This window comes from Lepidochelys kempii, chromosome 23, assembly GCF_965140265.1.
Source record: "Lepidochelys kempii isolate rLepKem1 chromosome 23, rLepKem1.hap2, whole genome shotgun sequence".
Taxonomy (NCBI): Eukaryota; Metazoa; Chordata; order Testudines; family Cheloniidae; genus Lepidochelys; species Lepidochelys kempii.
Window position 1 is genome coordinate 15,786,462 of NC_133278.1, and position 13,763 is coordinate 15,800,224.

Consider the following 13,763-nt stretch of genomic DNA (forward strand, 5'->3'; position numbering starts at 1 on the left):
TTCGCTTTTTTTTAACTGAAATGATACAAATTTTTCCTTTAATAAATTGCTTTTTTTTTCTTTTTTTAAATCTCTCGTTTTAAATAGAGTCAGTGCTTTCAGACGTTTTGGCTGTACACAAAAAACTAGAAAAGAACAATGTGTCCAAGATTTATTTCAGGAAAACAATCTACTTTGGGGTCTTTTTGTAAAGCAATTGTCCCAAATATGCAACCAACAGATGCAGAGAATTGAAAATATAGATATGTAATATATACGATTAGGATGGGTTTGGAACAAAATAGATTTTTAAAAAGGAAGAAATAATAGGTTACTTCCAAACCAATCCTCAAGCAAAACACCTCTTCAGATCAGCCAAGAGGCTCCCCCTTCTGCCTGGAATTAATAATCTGATGCTTAAGATTTAAGACATCTTCTTGAGTCAAATTCCCTAGCTGTGCCCCAATCAGCTGCTATTTAGCATTAATTCAATTCCAGTATGTTGCTAACAAAACTGTTTTGGCCGGTGCTCATGTAACGAGCCAGGTTTCCCCTCGGTGACGGGATATGAGTTGGGAATCTCACCGGATCCTTTTTTATTGCCATTATGGGATTCAGATCCAGGATCCATCGGATTCCTTTGCCATGGGACCAAGTCCACCCCTAGCTATGCCCATGAAGATGCCAACTGTGGAAGAGAGTCACCTTTCCTTGTTAGTTCACCTGATAAGATCAGAAGTCATTTACTTTAAAATAGACCCTTGAAAATGGCACAGGTCTGGGATCCATCCGACCCAGCATCAAGCTTGTGTAGCGTGGCCATGACCGAGCGCAGGTAATCGGAACGGGGTGTAGCTCCACCTTCTGGAGTCGTCTTTCATTTGAATCCTTGAAAAGTTACAAATTCTCCCAGAACTCTGATAGCAAAATCCATGTTTTTATTCTTTTTTTTTTTTTACAATTTCTTCTTGTGTGTAAACCAACCTTTGCATTGCGGGGATGGGAGAGATTAAAGCTTCTAGGATTCACTTTAAGATGGAGTTAAAATTAAACCAGGGGCTGTTGGCTTTTCCCCCTTCGTTTCTCAGCCAAATTTGGGGGTGCTGTCCACTCAAAAGTTAGTCCATGTTGCCAAAGGGTTTGCCCCAGCCATTGGTAGCAGCTTCACAATGTTCCTGGTTTTTTAAATAACCCCAGGTTTCTCTCTTGCCACCTGCTGTCAAACCAACCCATGCTCTCATTCAAACAGGAATTCATTCAGGGAGGTTCTGGCCTGGGAATCTATCAACAAGACACCCACAAAATGAATGATACAACCAGCTTTGTCAACTGTCTGGCAAATTATTTAAGGGGCTGTTGGCTTGATCCTCCCAGGTTGGGGTTCTGATCAGCCTTGGTGCAGCTCCATTGGGTCAATGAGCCCAGATTCCCCAGCAGACGTCAATCGGCATTGCTTTCTTGACAGAGCAATGGAAATGCTACCGGGGGGCCATAGGTTTTATAGCTGACTGGCTCTCTGTAATGGTAATTGTTTTTATTCCAGGTCTTCACTTTGACGTGGGATTTGTTAAAGATGTAATCATTGCTTGGTTTCAAATCCTACATAGAAAGCTGGCTAGATCGTCGGGCTCAACGGGTAGTGATCAACAGTTCAATGTCTAGTTGGCAGCTGGTGTCAAGCAGAGTGCCCCAAGGGTCGGTCCTCGGGCCGGTTTTGTTCAACATCTTCATTAATGATCTGGAGGATGGTGTGGATTGCACCCTCAGCAAGTTCACAGATGACACTAAGTTGGGGGGAGAGGTAGATACGCTGGAGGGTAGGGATAGGGTCCAGAGTGACCTAGACAAATTGGAGCATTGGTCTAAAAGAAACCTGATGAGGTTCAACAAGGACAAGTGCAGAGTCCTGCACTTAGGACGGAAGAATCCCATGCATGGCTACAGGCTGCGGACCGATTGGCTAGGCAGCAGTTCTGCAGAAAAGGACCTGGGGATTACAGTGGAGAGGAGCTGGATAGGAGTCAGCGGTGTGCCTTTGTTGCCAAGGAGGCTAATGGCATACTGGGCTGCATTAGTAGGAGCATTGCCAGCAGATCGAGGGACGTGATCGTCCCCCTCTATTCAACACTGGTGAGGCCACACCTGGAGTACAGTGTCCAGTTTTGGGGCCCCCACTACAGAAAGGATGTGGACAATTGGAGAGTCCAGCGAAGGGCAACGAAAATGATCAGGGGGCTGGGGCACACGACTTATGAGGAGAGGCTGAGGGAACTGGGCTTGTTTAGTCTGCGGAAGAGAAGAGTGAGGGGGGATTTGATAGCTGCTTTCAACTACCTGAAGGGGGTTCCAAAGAGGATGGAGCTTGGCTGTTCTCAGTGATGGCAGATGACAGAACAAGGAGCAATGGTCTCAAGTTGCAGTGGGGGAGGTCTAGGTTGGATATTAGGAAGCACTATTTCATCAGGAGGGAGGTGAAGCCCTGGAATGGGTTACCTAGGGAGGTGGTGGAATCTTCATCCTTAGAGGTTTTTAAGGCCCGGCTGGACCAAGCCCTGGCTGGGATGATTTAGTTGGTGTTAGTCCTGCCATGAGCAGGGGGTTGGACTAGAACCTCCTGAGGCCCCTTCCAACCCTAATCATCTATGAGTCTGTGTCATGGCCAGAAGATGCTGGAACTCTGCCCAAGGCTGGAGACTCACCCTGGCAGTTCCTCCATCCCAAATAGAACAATTAGAAAAAGGAACACAACTGTGACTGAATATGGCATGTGCTGGACACTGTGTAACCTGTCTGTCTGAGTGGTCGACTCCCTTGTTAAAAGTCTGCACCTCATGCCCACCTGGCCTGTGGCGAGCATCAACTCCCAGGCACCCCATCTTGTTCTGCCTTTGGCCATTAGATCCAAGAGGTGTCTACTGTCCAGATTTGGCAGCAGATAAGTATCTAATGGTAAGTAACTCAGGGAACTAGGCAGGCCTCCATTTGCACTTCAAGAGCAAGTAAGGGTGTAGATTTTTGTTGCAAGTGGGAGCAAAACATATTTAAATTGGAAGCTCTCAGGGGCTCTCTGATTTTCTTTTTTAAAGCATCATGGTGGAAACGTGTGTTTGGGACAATTACTTTCCAGGAACGTTCACAACACAGACCTGCAGACCATCGCAAAAGGAAACCAGGAAACACAGGAGACTTCACCGACATTCCTCTCTCTCATTTTTTTTTTTAAACTCGACTGGGCAAGACTAAAAGAAATGACACACAAATATAAAGTCTCGAAACACCACGGGTTTTGTTTCCCCCCCCAAGAAACGACTAGCAGAGGCAGGGAAAACTAAAAGTAAACCAAAATCCCAATTCTCTGTGTCTCTCTCTCTCTGGAATTTTCAACAAGATAAAAGAACAACTTGTTTAAAACCAAAAAGGCAAAAAAAGTAACAAAACATCCTCTTGCTAGAAAGAGTCGGATATACACGGGGGAGTTTACATCTGTATACAAAGGGCAAGCACTCAGCATATACTGATTAACAGTCCTGGTAATATTTGGTCATATGACAATCACTACTGAGTCTTGAAAGCGGAAAGATGTTGTCTGACGGAAGCAGAGGAAACAGGATGCGGCCCCTGACCCTCAGGAGGGCGAGAAGTTTACCAATGTATTTAATTTTTTGCACTCAACAGATTGCGTGTGGGTGGTGGAGGAATCCCACGGCATCTCCTCTATTCCCATCCAGGGTGAAATCCCAGCCCAAGGGTTGGGGAGCGGGAAGTGGGGGGGGGGACTCTGAGATAGCGCGTATCTCTCTTCTTTTTTTTTTTTTTTTTTTTTTTTTTTTTCTTTTTTTTTCTTTTTTTTTTTTCTCTTTTCTACGCTCGGGCTACTCGTCTTTTGGAAGAACAGCAATTCAAAACTGCTACTTCCCGAGCGGCTATTGCTAACTTAAATGAAAGGGCGGGAGCCAGAATGGTCTTTAAGTATAGCCCCAGTTTGCAAGCCATTGTGGCCACAACACCCTGCTCCCGTCAGTGGGGAAATATTGAGGAACACAAAGACCAGGTCTTCCTAGCTCCAGAGGGACCTCCAGTTACGTCACCCAGCGGGTATGTGTGCACTGCCTAAGGAATCAGTCCCGTCTACGCCAGTTGGCCACGTGGCTGCTCAAAGTGCTCATGTGCTCCATTGCGATGGCGAAGGGCCGGGTGGCCAGCAGGCAGAGTCATGCCCACTCGACGCCAGCCGGAGACGCGCTGTTCTACGGTTGACCGAGCGTCCAAAGAGGAAGCAGCGATGCACGCAGGGCAGTTTGGCTCACCCAAGATGCACACAGGGTTGGAGAGAGAGCAATGGAGGGTCTGATCCTGAACCCATTGGGGTCCCGATTCTGCCACTATGGGATTTCCCGGCCCACAGCAGCCAGGATCCGAGCGGTCTACTCATTGCTATGGATGCTTCCAAGGGCACCCCCCCAGCCAGGATCAGAGACATTCAGGAGTTGAAACACAAGCAGAGGAGTGCAAAAAACCCACCCCACCCCCTAGAGCATTAGCTGCCCCCTTCGCCCCTCCACTCTGGAGCTGGGGTGGGGGTCCCTTTAGAGAGAGAACCAGAAACACTAAGATCACAGCTCTGGTCACAGAGAAAGCTACTGCCAGGCAGGTTGGAAGGGTCTGTTTATTGTCCCTTACCCTGTGCTAGTAAGTAGCAGGGATACTGTAAAAGAAGCAAGAGGGAGATTGCGCTCCCCCCCCCAGCCAGGTGCTTTGGGGGGAATTTTTAAAATCCCCCTCAGTCGCTGTTGTCAGTCACAAGCAGAAAGAGAGGAACGAAAAGAAAAGCAAAGCAAAGCAAAGAAAAGCAATTCAATCCCCACCGATTTATAATGCAATATACAGGTAGGTATATAAAAAGCTGACACTTTGGGGCGTTATGGGGGTGCGTTTAAAAATAAATCAGAAAACCAGAAGGAAATCAAGTCCCCCCACCTTGAAAAGAGAAACCAAGCCCAACCGTTTGGTCTCCCGTTAAACTCCAGGTGGTATCAGCTGATGGCAGGGAGCAATTTCACGTGGGGGTGGGCTGAGTGGCAAAGCTAGCATGGGGGTGGGAAACGGGGCTTCTGGAGTTTGGTTCGCCCAGAGTCTTCACTGGGGAGGGTTTGGGGATATAACAGCTGAGCTGGCCATGTAGGAACAAGAATGGGGTGAAAATACCATCCAAGCACTGCCCCCTTTGGCTTCCTGTTCTTGGGGGGTCCCAATGAAATCGCCCTTCCACCACCAATCCTTCGTTTTTTTGCACATGACAGGCTGGGAAAAGGGGGATGTCCAGGGGGATACAGGCTACCGGCTGCTCCAAATTTTACAGCCAGAGGGTGGGGTTCCCCAAGTTTCTAACGCAGGGAACATTCTGATCTGGCCCTACCGTGGCTCAGATGCCAACCGGCAGATGTGACGTTTCATCATGGTGGGTGTAAGATCCCTCGCCCCCCCCCCAGCTGGTGCCACTCAGATAAATCGCTAGACCCTTGTTGTTAGGGGAAGGGAAACCTAAGCAAAAATAAAGAGACATTCAGTGACTAGCCAGGCCCCCTCCTTAAAGTGCAAAAGTACTGATCTCCTCCTCAAGCCGCTGGCCAGCTGCAGGGCAGGGAGGGCTGCCAGGAAAGGGGATTTGGAGCCAGGGTTCCAAGGAGGCAGAATCCAGGTTTTGCCCCAGATGTCTAGACAGCCGAATCCAGCCCCATTTGCACTGGATGGGGTGGTGGAGTGACCCCCCGCTCCCCGTACCAGCCCCGGGCAAGCCGAGCAGAACAGCTCAGATTGCTAGGCTCTGCTGGCGGCTGCTTGGAAACCTGGCTCACCGCGGAAGGACGGGGGCACTGTTCCTGCCAGGCTTAGGATGCCCTGCAATAAAACCACCCCACTTCCGTGCTAAGGTACCTTGGGGCTTCCCTTCTGTCCCAGCCCTACTGCTTCCATGGGCAGGCCCGGGGCTGGACTGTGTGGGGAGGGCTGCCCCAGACCAGGGCAAAGCCTTGCCCGTCCCCCAGCCAAATCACTCTGTGCAAAGGGGCTGCCTAGACTCCCATGGCCCCTTCTGGCCCGTGATCAGCTGATCAGCCCTGGCAGGGAGCTGCCCCGGGCTCACCCCTCTAGGGGGCCGGATCCCCCCACCCTGTGAGCGAGTGCTGCTGGGGAGGGTAAAGTGCTACAAACAGGGCACGGCGGGCTGGGCCGGGCCCCCCCCAGCATGTGTGAACCGGGGCTCAAGACAGCAGCAGGCAGGGGGCCAAGCTGGGGGCAGGACTAATTAACACACCCCAGTCCCGCCATGGGGCCAAGCTTCCCCCCCGTGTCACTGGATCCCTCCCCCGGGGAGGCAGGTCACCCAGGAGGCTCCCTTTCCACCCACCAAGCACATCAAAGCCTCCGGCCAGCCCTAGCATGGGACCTGGGTGTGGTGCATGGGACCCCCCGCCCCAGGATCTGGGGGCAGCCAGGCACTGGGGGACACCATGGAAATTAGGCCTTTTTCTGCTGGGTTTTGAGGGATTTTTTTTTAAATCCAAACTAGGGGTGCCTCTCCCCGGGTCAGGTCTGGCCACCCCTGGAAAAGCCTTGGTGGGAAACTGGGACCCAGCTCAGCGAGCAGAAGGGGAGACACAGGAGGAAGTTTTAGTTACTCTCTGGAGTGGATTCTGAGAGTGGATCCAGAGTCACCCATTGGCAATGGGGCTGGGACGGATCTGATTTTAGTCTCCATCACGGTCAATCCGGAGTCACTCCTGATTGCAATGAGCAGGGCTCAATTCTTATTTTAGCTACCACTGGGGTTAATCTGGAGTCACCTCGATTGCACTGAGGGCAGGGCCAGATTTTGATCTCAGCTCCCAGTCCGGAGTCACCCTTGATTGTAAAGAGGGCAGGGCCAGATTCTAATCTTAGCTCTCTGTGATCAATCTGGAGTCACTCCCAATTGCAATAGGGACAGGGCTGGATTCTGATTTTAGCTCCCCTGCGGTCAATGCAGGGTCACTCCTGATTGCAATGGGCCAGGGCTCCGTTCTGATCTCAGCTCCCCTGCAGTCAATCTGCAGTCACTCCCAATTGCAACGGGTACAGAGCTGGATTCTGATTTTTGTTCCCCTGCAGTCAATGCAGAGTCACTCCTGATTGTAATGGGGCAGGGCTGGGTTCCTATCTGGTGGAGTTGTACCGCATTGCCATGAACAGAACTGAGCCTCTGGTGTATTTCTCTCTTGGCCGCAAGCTTTGAGCAGAGGGGAGCGGCCCCTCCCCATTTCACTCACCTTGGGGAGGAATTTATTGTAACCCTTTGTGTCCATCATTAAAAAAAAAAAGGCACAGCCCTCCTTGGGGTTTTTTTTCAGCGAGGTTTTCCCTTCCCGTCTGCTCCTGCCTGCCCGGCAGTACAAGCCACGCCCCTGGGGCTGGGTGGGGGGCAGCTGGGGCTGGGGGAGAGCACAACCATGAATAGAGAGCCCTGGAGTTCCCCCTCCCAGACCAGCCCCATTATAAACCCGCTGATGTGCAGGGCTTTGCCCTCCCCGCCCCCCCCGGTACCGATCCAAGAGTTACAGGTAGTTTCACACATGACCCCCCCACCCCGGCCGGCCAAAGGCTGGTTAGTGCAAATGGTTTCCTAAGCTAGTAACGTTGAGAAAGAAGTGGAAGAACGTTGTCGTTCCTCGGCCCCTCCGTCCCGGCCCCCCCACCCTGCGGGAGGAACAGGCTCTGAGTGCCCCCGCTGGGGAGAGGGACTGGTTCCCCCTCACTCACACACACTACATGGGCCCTACTAAAACCAACACGGATCGATACTGGAGAACGGACGACGACGTTGCATGGCACTGGAGAGGGAGAGGGGGATCTACACACACGGTCCCCACCTTCATCCCGCCTGGTGGGGGGGGGTATTCAGGAGCTGGGGGGGCAGCCCCACCGAACAGCTGGCCTGGTCAGTAGTATACGCAGCAAAGCATCTAGGAAGGAGCTGGGGGGGGCACCCCTCTCTTATAGAAAAAGTGCAAAGTGGCTTCCAACCCGGGGGGAGGGGGGTTTCCACGCCCCTCACTGTGCTTCTTGGTATTAAAAACGGGGAGGGGGGAGAACTGGGGGGGGTGGAAGCCAGGGGGGCGCCGTGGGGCAGGGGAGGTGCTTTGCCGGAGCCCTACCCGGGAGCAGCTGCCTCTCGTCTTGGGGGGGTGTGTGTGTGTGTGTCTGTCTGTCCGTCCATCCCGCTAGCCGTGGGCTGCCCAAAGTCAGCTGACACGCTCCGAGACCGGCGTCCTGGTATCCACGGCCTCGTCCCTGCTGCTGGGCCGGGGCAGGGCGGTGGGCGGGGGCGCCGAGGAGGAGGTGGACACAGCGTCTTTGCGCTCCCCTTCCCCTCGGTGTTTGTAGAGCGCAGCAGGCGGCTGAGTCTTAGCCGGCTCCTGGGGGCAGCCGTCACTCTCCGGCTGCCCTTTGCTGCTCAAGTCCTGCGCCTCGGGGGGGCTCACGCTGTCCTTGGGGCTGGGGGGGGGCCGGGCCAGAGGCTCGGGGGGGCGGCTGGTGCGGGGGGGTGGGGCGGCTGTGGCTCCTTCCGGCTGGGGGAGGGGGAGGCGGGGGCAGCATGGCCCCCTCGCCCCTTGGGGCTGCTCTCCTTGCTCCGGCGCCCGGGACGGGGCCCCTTGGGGCTGCGCTCGGGGGGCGGGGGGGCCACCTCCAGGGCCACGGCCTCGCGGGTCTTGCGCTTCTTGATGGGCAGCACCGTCTCCTGCACGGCCTGGAAGGACGGCTCCTTCACCACCTTCTTCTTGGCCTCGGCCACTGCTGGCCCCACGGGCCCCGCCGCCACCCCCGGCTTGCGCCCCCGCTTCTTGGGCAGCGTCTGGGGGTCCGACTCCAACTTCCGCTTGCGCCCGGGCCGCCGCCCGCCCGCCCCTGGGGCCGCTGAGGTGGTGGCCGAGCCCCCCGCCCCACCGGCGCCCCCTGGCGGCCCCGGCTGGAACGGCATCTTGACCAGCAGCTTGCCGGAGCTCTTCTCGATCACCCGCTTGACCTGCACGCCCTCCGAGGCGGCAGCCTTGGGCCGGGCCGAGCCGCTGCCCTTGGGCCTGCCCCGCCCGCGCCCCGTCCCGGGGCCCTTCTGAGCTTTGGCCTTCTTGGGGGGCCTCTGCTCTCGCCGCGAGGGGCTGCCCCGGCCTGTCACTGTGAAGTCGAAATCGTTGGGGTCCAGAGAGGTGTCTCCTACCTTTTCGAAGTAGGCGATGAGCTCCACCTTGGAGCGGAAGGCCTTGCCCTGGGGGCTGCAGGGTCAGAAGAACAAGGGTTAATAGGATTCACCCCCCCCCCAAAACGGGCAGAAGGAAGTGGGTGAGCAGGGGATCCCTCACACCCTGCCCGAGACAGCCAGCTCTGGGGGTTCAGTTCCCCCAGCTTGTCCTGCTGCTGCTCAGCAGGGGATTGAGGGAGTCTGGAGAAGATGTGGGGGACACATGGGGGGCCCCACCATCCAGGGGGCTCTGGCTTCAGCTCTTGGGGATTGAGAGTCCCAGCGGCCTCATGCACTTGTGTCTTTTGCCAGCCAATGGGCAAGGCTGGGAGCTCGGGTCTCTCCAGGGGCGTCTTTAACCAGACCCCACGGTGATACTGTAAGTCCCAGCAGACATTGCTCAAAGCAGCACTGCATGCTGGGGTCTGTAGTCCTGCCCCCCCCACTAGAGGCCCAGTACATGCTGGGACCCATAGTGCCCCTCCCCCCACCAGAGACCCAGTGCACGCTGGGAGCTGTAGTCCCCTCCCCCCACCAGTGACCCAGTGCATGCTGGGAGCTGTAGTCCCCCTCCCCCCACCAGTGACCCAGTGCATGCTGGGAGCTGTAGTCCCCCTCCCCCCACCAGTGACCCAGTGCATGCTGGGGGACGTAGTCCTGCCCCTGCCCCACTCACTTGATCAGGTAGACATCGTACTTTCCCGCTGAGCGGCCTGACTTCCTCTGCTTGAGCTTGCGCGTCCAGCCCTCAGGCAGCGTGGGGTCGTCGTACATGGGGCCGCGGTCCCGGATGATGGAGCGCCGCTGCTTGGGAGAGGCCGAGGCCTCGGGGGCCGCCGGGGCGGCCCCGGCTCCTTCAGACGTCTCCGCCTTGCCCGCCTCGGCCGGCTCGGCTTCCCTCTGCTTCTCCTTCTTCATCTTTTTGGCCTTTGGGGACTTGTCCTTGAGGCCCTGCAGATTCTGGTCCTCAGATTTTTCTTCCCTGGGGGGGATCAAAGAGACGAGTCAAGGCCGGGGGGTGTGTCTGGGAGGACCCCCAGTCAACTCCCCCTTAAATATCCCCCTGGCTCCTGGGCCCACCCAGGGGTGTGTGTATGTACGCGTGCAGAGCCTGGTGTGACCCCGATCTCGGTCTGGGGGGGCCGGGTGTCTGTGCAGAGCCTGGTGTGACCCCGATCTCGGTCTGGGGGGGGCGGGTGTCTGTGCAGTGCCTGGTGTGACCCCGATCTCGGTCTGGGGGGGTCTGTGCAGAGCCTGGTGTGACCCCGATCTCGGTCTGGGGGGGTCTGTGCAGAGCCTGGGGTGACCCCGATCTCGGTCTGGGGGGGTCTGTGCGGCACCCGGCATGTCAGGGGGTCCTGATCGCTGATGCTCCCACAACAGTTACACACCCAACAGTGAGCCAGAGGATGGGCCTGGGCAGGCCCCAGCCGGCTGGAAGGAAAGCCTGGACCACCAGTGTCTCCTGTCCCACCCGCCTGCGCCCAGACTCAGAGCTCAGTCCAGCAGCAGGGAACGGGGCAGGCGTCTTTCGGCAGAGGGGTCTATCAGCCAGAGGGCAGGACGGGAACCTCTGACCGGCAGCAAATAAGGTGTCGATTTATAATGAGAAAGGGGGACTGATCTCTAAGAGCAGCTGATTTCAGGACTCGCTCGGATTCCCAAAATCTTGAGTGGACGTGGCTTCATTAGCCTGTTTTTCGACAGAACAGATCCGGGCAGGAAATCACTGGTCAGTCCAAACTGAAACGTTTTCGACTGAGAAGCCTTGAAATGAATCATTTGGACTCTCTCATTTCAACACAGTCAGAATAACGGATTGTAATATCACTAACTCAGCCGCAACACAGAATAGGCGTGTTTTGTGCGATAGGACGTTCTGCCATCCAAACCAAGCACCCAGTGAGATTCCAGCTGGAGGCGCTCGCTGCCTTTCTCTGAGTTAAGACTTTCAGATATTATAGTGGATATGTTCTATTCAACAACATGCTGTCGATGCTATGAACTCTTTTCTATGCTGGGTTTGACATCGCAAGGCTCCAGTAAGGTTTGGGAGTCTTCTTTTATTTCGCTTTGTTTACTATCCTAGCTCAAGCCCCTGCTGTCGCGTCGGCATACCTGGGAAAGTTAAAAAGAGCCGAAAATGGCTGAGAACTTAAAGCTGGTCCATTGCAGGCTGCTAACAGCAGCGCTGCCCGAACCTGGCATTAGTCTGAACGACGAGTGCTCAGCCCTGCCCGGAGCTTGTCCCGTCACTTTACGCTGACTCACCAGGGGCCCTCGAAGCGTCAGGCCCCCCCCATGCACAGGTGACAACCTGGCAACCCTCCCATAGCTTCACAGGACACGTATAAAATGCTTTGACATCAACAGCCGTCAGGCCGATAAGGTCAAAATGTGCTAGACTCTTATTTTGCTTCGTTTAGACTTTCAGATCTCCTATTTGTACATATTTTATTTCAATTATTTACAAGATTTATGATGTTTTCACATTATAGAAACAAACCTACTGGATAAGGTTAAAGCCTTTTCAACTCATTTCATTCAAACTTTTAGATTGTATAGTTATATGTACAGTCTATATTTCATATATTCTATTGTGGTATATTTGAAATAAAACATTTGAACATCAAAATGAAACTACACAGTAACTATGTTTAAACTACCGGTTCATTTCCTTTTCTTTAGACTTAGGTGACTAAATGGTGTCTAGTTTAACGTGTACATTTAGACTTTCAGAGAAGATCAACCTATTTAGAGAGTTAAAATGGGCATTCAATATTTTATATTATATTGTTTTGACATAATCTAAACAAAATGACAAATTAAGGTAAAATGGCTTTAGACTTATCAGAAGATTAACTTTAGTACTGGTTTATGTTTATGAATATTTATATCTAACATTTTATATGATCAAAACCATTTGATAAGGCAAAAATGTTTCACTTAGACTTATTTGAATTTTTTTTCTTTACAATTGTAATGTTCTATTTTACAGCTATTAAATATTTTTATAACTGCTTAATACATGACAGCATCAAAATATTCAATAAGGTTAAAACATTTCATTAGTAGACTAGTCATTTTTACATGGTTATATTTTTATATCTATAGATTTAATATTTTATATCAAACAACTTGAGAAGGTAAATGTGTTTTGTTTAGACTTATATGAGAAAAATATTCATTTTAATATCTTCGTTTTACATATCGTTAATTCTATTTTATGTAACCATTTTCTGGGATTGAAATGACTGGATATTTCCAAATTGACATTTTTCAGAATTTCTGTGGCCACGTCAATCTGTTTCGGAGGTCAAGCCCTGCTTCAAGTGGGCTGGATTTCCCACGGGACACCAACCCCGGTTCATGGCCAGGTCCAGCCACACGTTACGGGGTGCATGCTGGGTTGCTGGCCATGGAGTGGCGGCTGGGCTGATCCAAGGAACAGAGGTGATGAAGCTCCTGAGAGGACAGTGAGCCTAAAACACAGGCTGAGGGGGGCTGGTGGCTCCCCGAAGTACCTCAGGGAGGGACACGCGCTACTGCAGCTGAAGGACAATGCTGACACAAGAACAAATGGGGCAAAACTGGCCACGGATGAAGGAGGCAGGGCCCCTGCAGGTTTCCAGCCCCTAGCAGGAGCGGGGCAAACGAGAACGCGGTGTGAAGGGTAACCTCGAGGACACGTTCTCCAGTCCTCCGTTCTCAGCTCTGGCGTGTTTCATTTCTGCTGAGGTCTCCCCGCCTAAATCAGCAGCAAACCCGGCTGCCGAGATAAATGCAGAGGCGGCGGCTAGGGAGAAAAGAGGAACCGTCTCGCTGCTCCGAGCTATAATTAACACTGCGCCCCCCCCCCATGTTGGTAAACAACAGACGCCTGCTGCCGCTCCGCTTCCTGGAAACCCCGTGGCGAAACGGGAGCCCCTGGCGCGACGCTGAGGCGGAGCAACGCCCCTCGGGCCCGGCGCTGCGGATTCGCCATACGCCAGGGCTGGGGGGTCAGGGCCAGCAGGCTGAGAGCCGCATTCTCACATCAGCCCCGAGACGCACGCTGGCAGGTGACCTACGGCTGGGGGCATGGCATAATTCACAAACCTAGTCACCCACTCGCGAGGCGGGGTTTGAGCATGTGGGACGGGGGGTGACTCCAGCAGGATCCCATTTTTATAGATGGGGAAACCGAGGCACAGAATCTGCCCCTGTGTGGGGTTCTAGGGGCTCTGCGCCATACTCTCCACCAAACTGCAAGCCAGTCAGTCAGCCTAGAGGGATCAGACAGAGGGGACAAGTCCAGCAGGGAGAGATGCGCTCCCAAGCCACAGGCGGGCCCCCAGCCCTTGCTCTGGGCACCTCCGTGGCCAGTTGCCACCGGCCGGACGCCAAGGGGGCCCAGCTGGCAGAGAAGAGAACAAACCATGGCTGGCTCAGTTCCCCCTTTAAAGAGGAAGCTCGGCTCATCAGCACACCTGGGCGGATGCCGTGGGCTACATCCAGGCCAGCTGCACCCGCT

General features: G+C 53.7%; 1 protein-coding gene across 1 annotated transcript in view; it reads right to left on the reverse strand.

Moving 5' to 3' along the window:
- Positions 1-5,280: 5,280 nt before the first annotated feature.
- The window catches only part of MECP2 (methyl-CpG binding protein 2), a 28,278-nt gene continuing 19,795 nt past the window's right edge, over positions 5,281-13,763 (reverse strand). The window contains 3 exon segments of the mRNA XM_073322282.1: positions 5,281-8,621; positions 8,624-9,284; positions 9,927-10,232. Of these exon segments, the coding sequence (XP_073178383.1) occupies positions 8,256-8,621; positions 8,624-9,284; positions 9,927-10,232 (1,333 nt within the window). The 3' untranslated portion in view covers positions 5,281-8,255.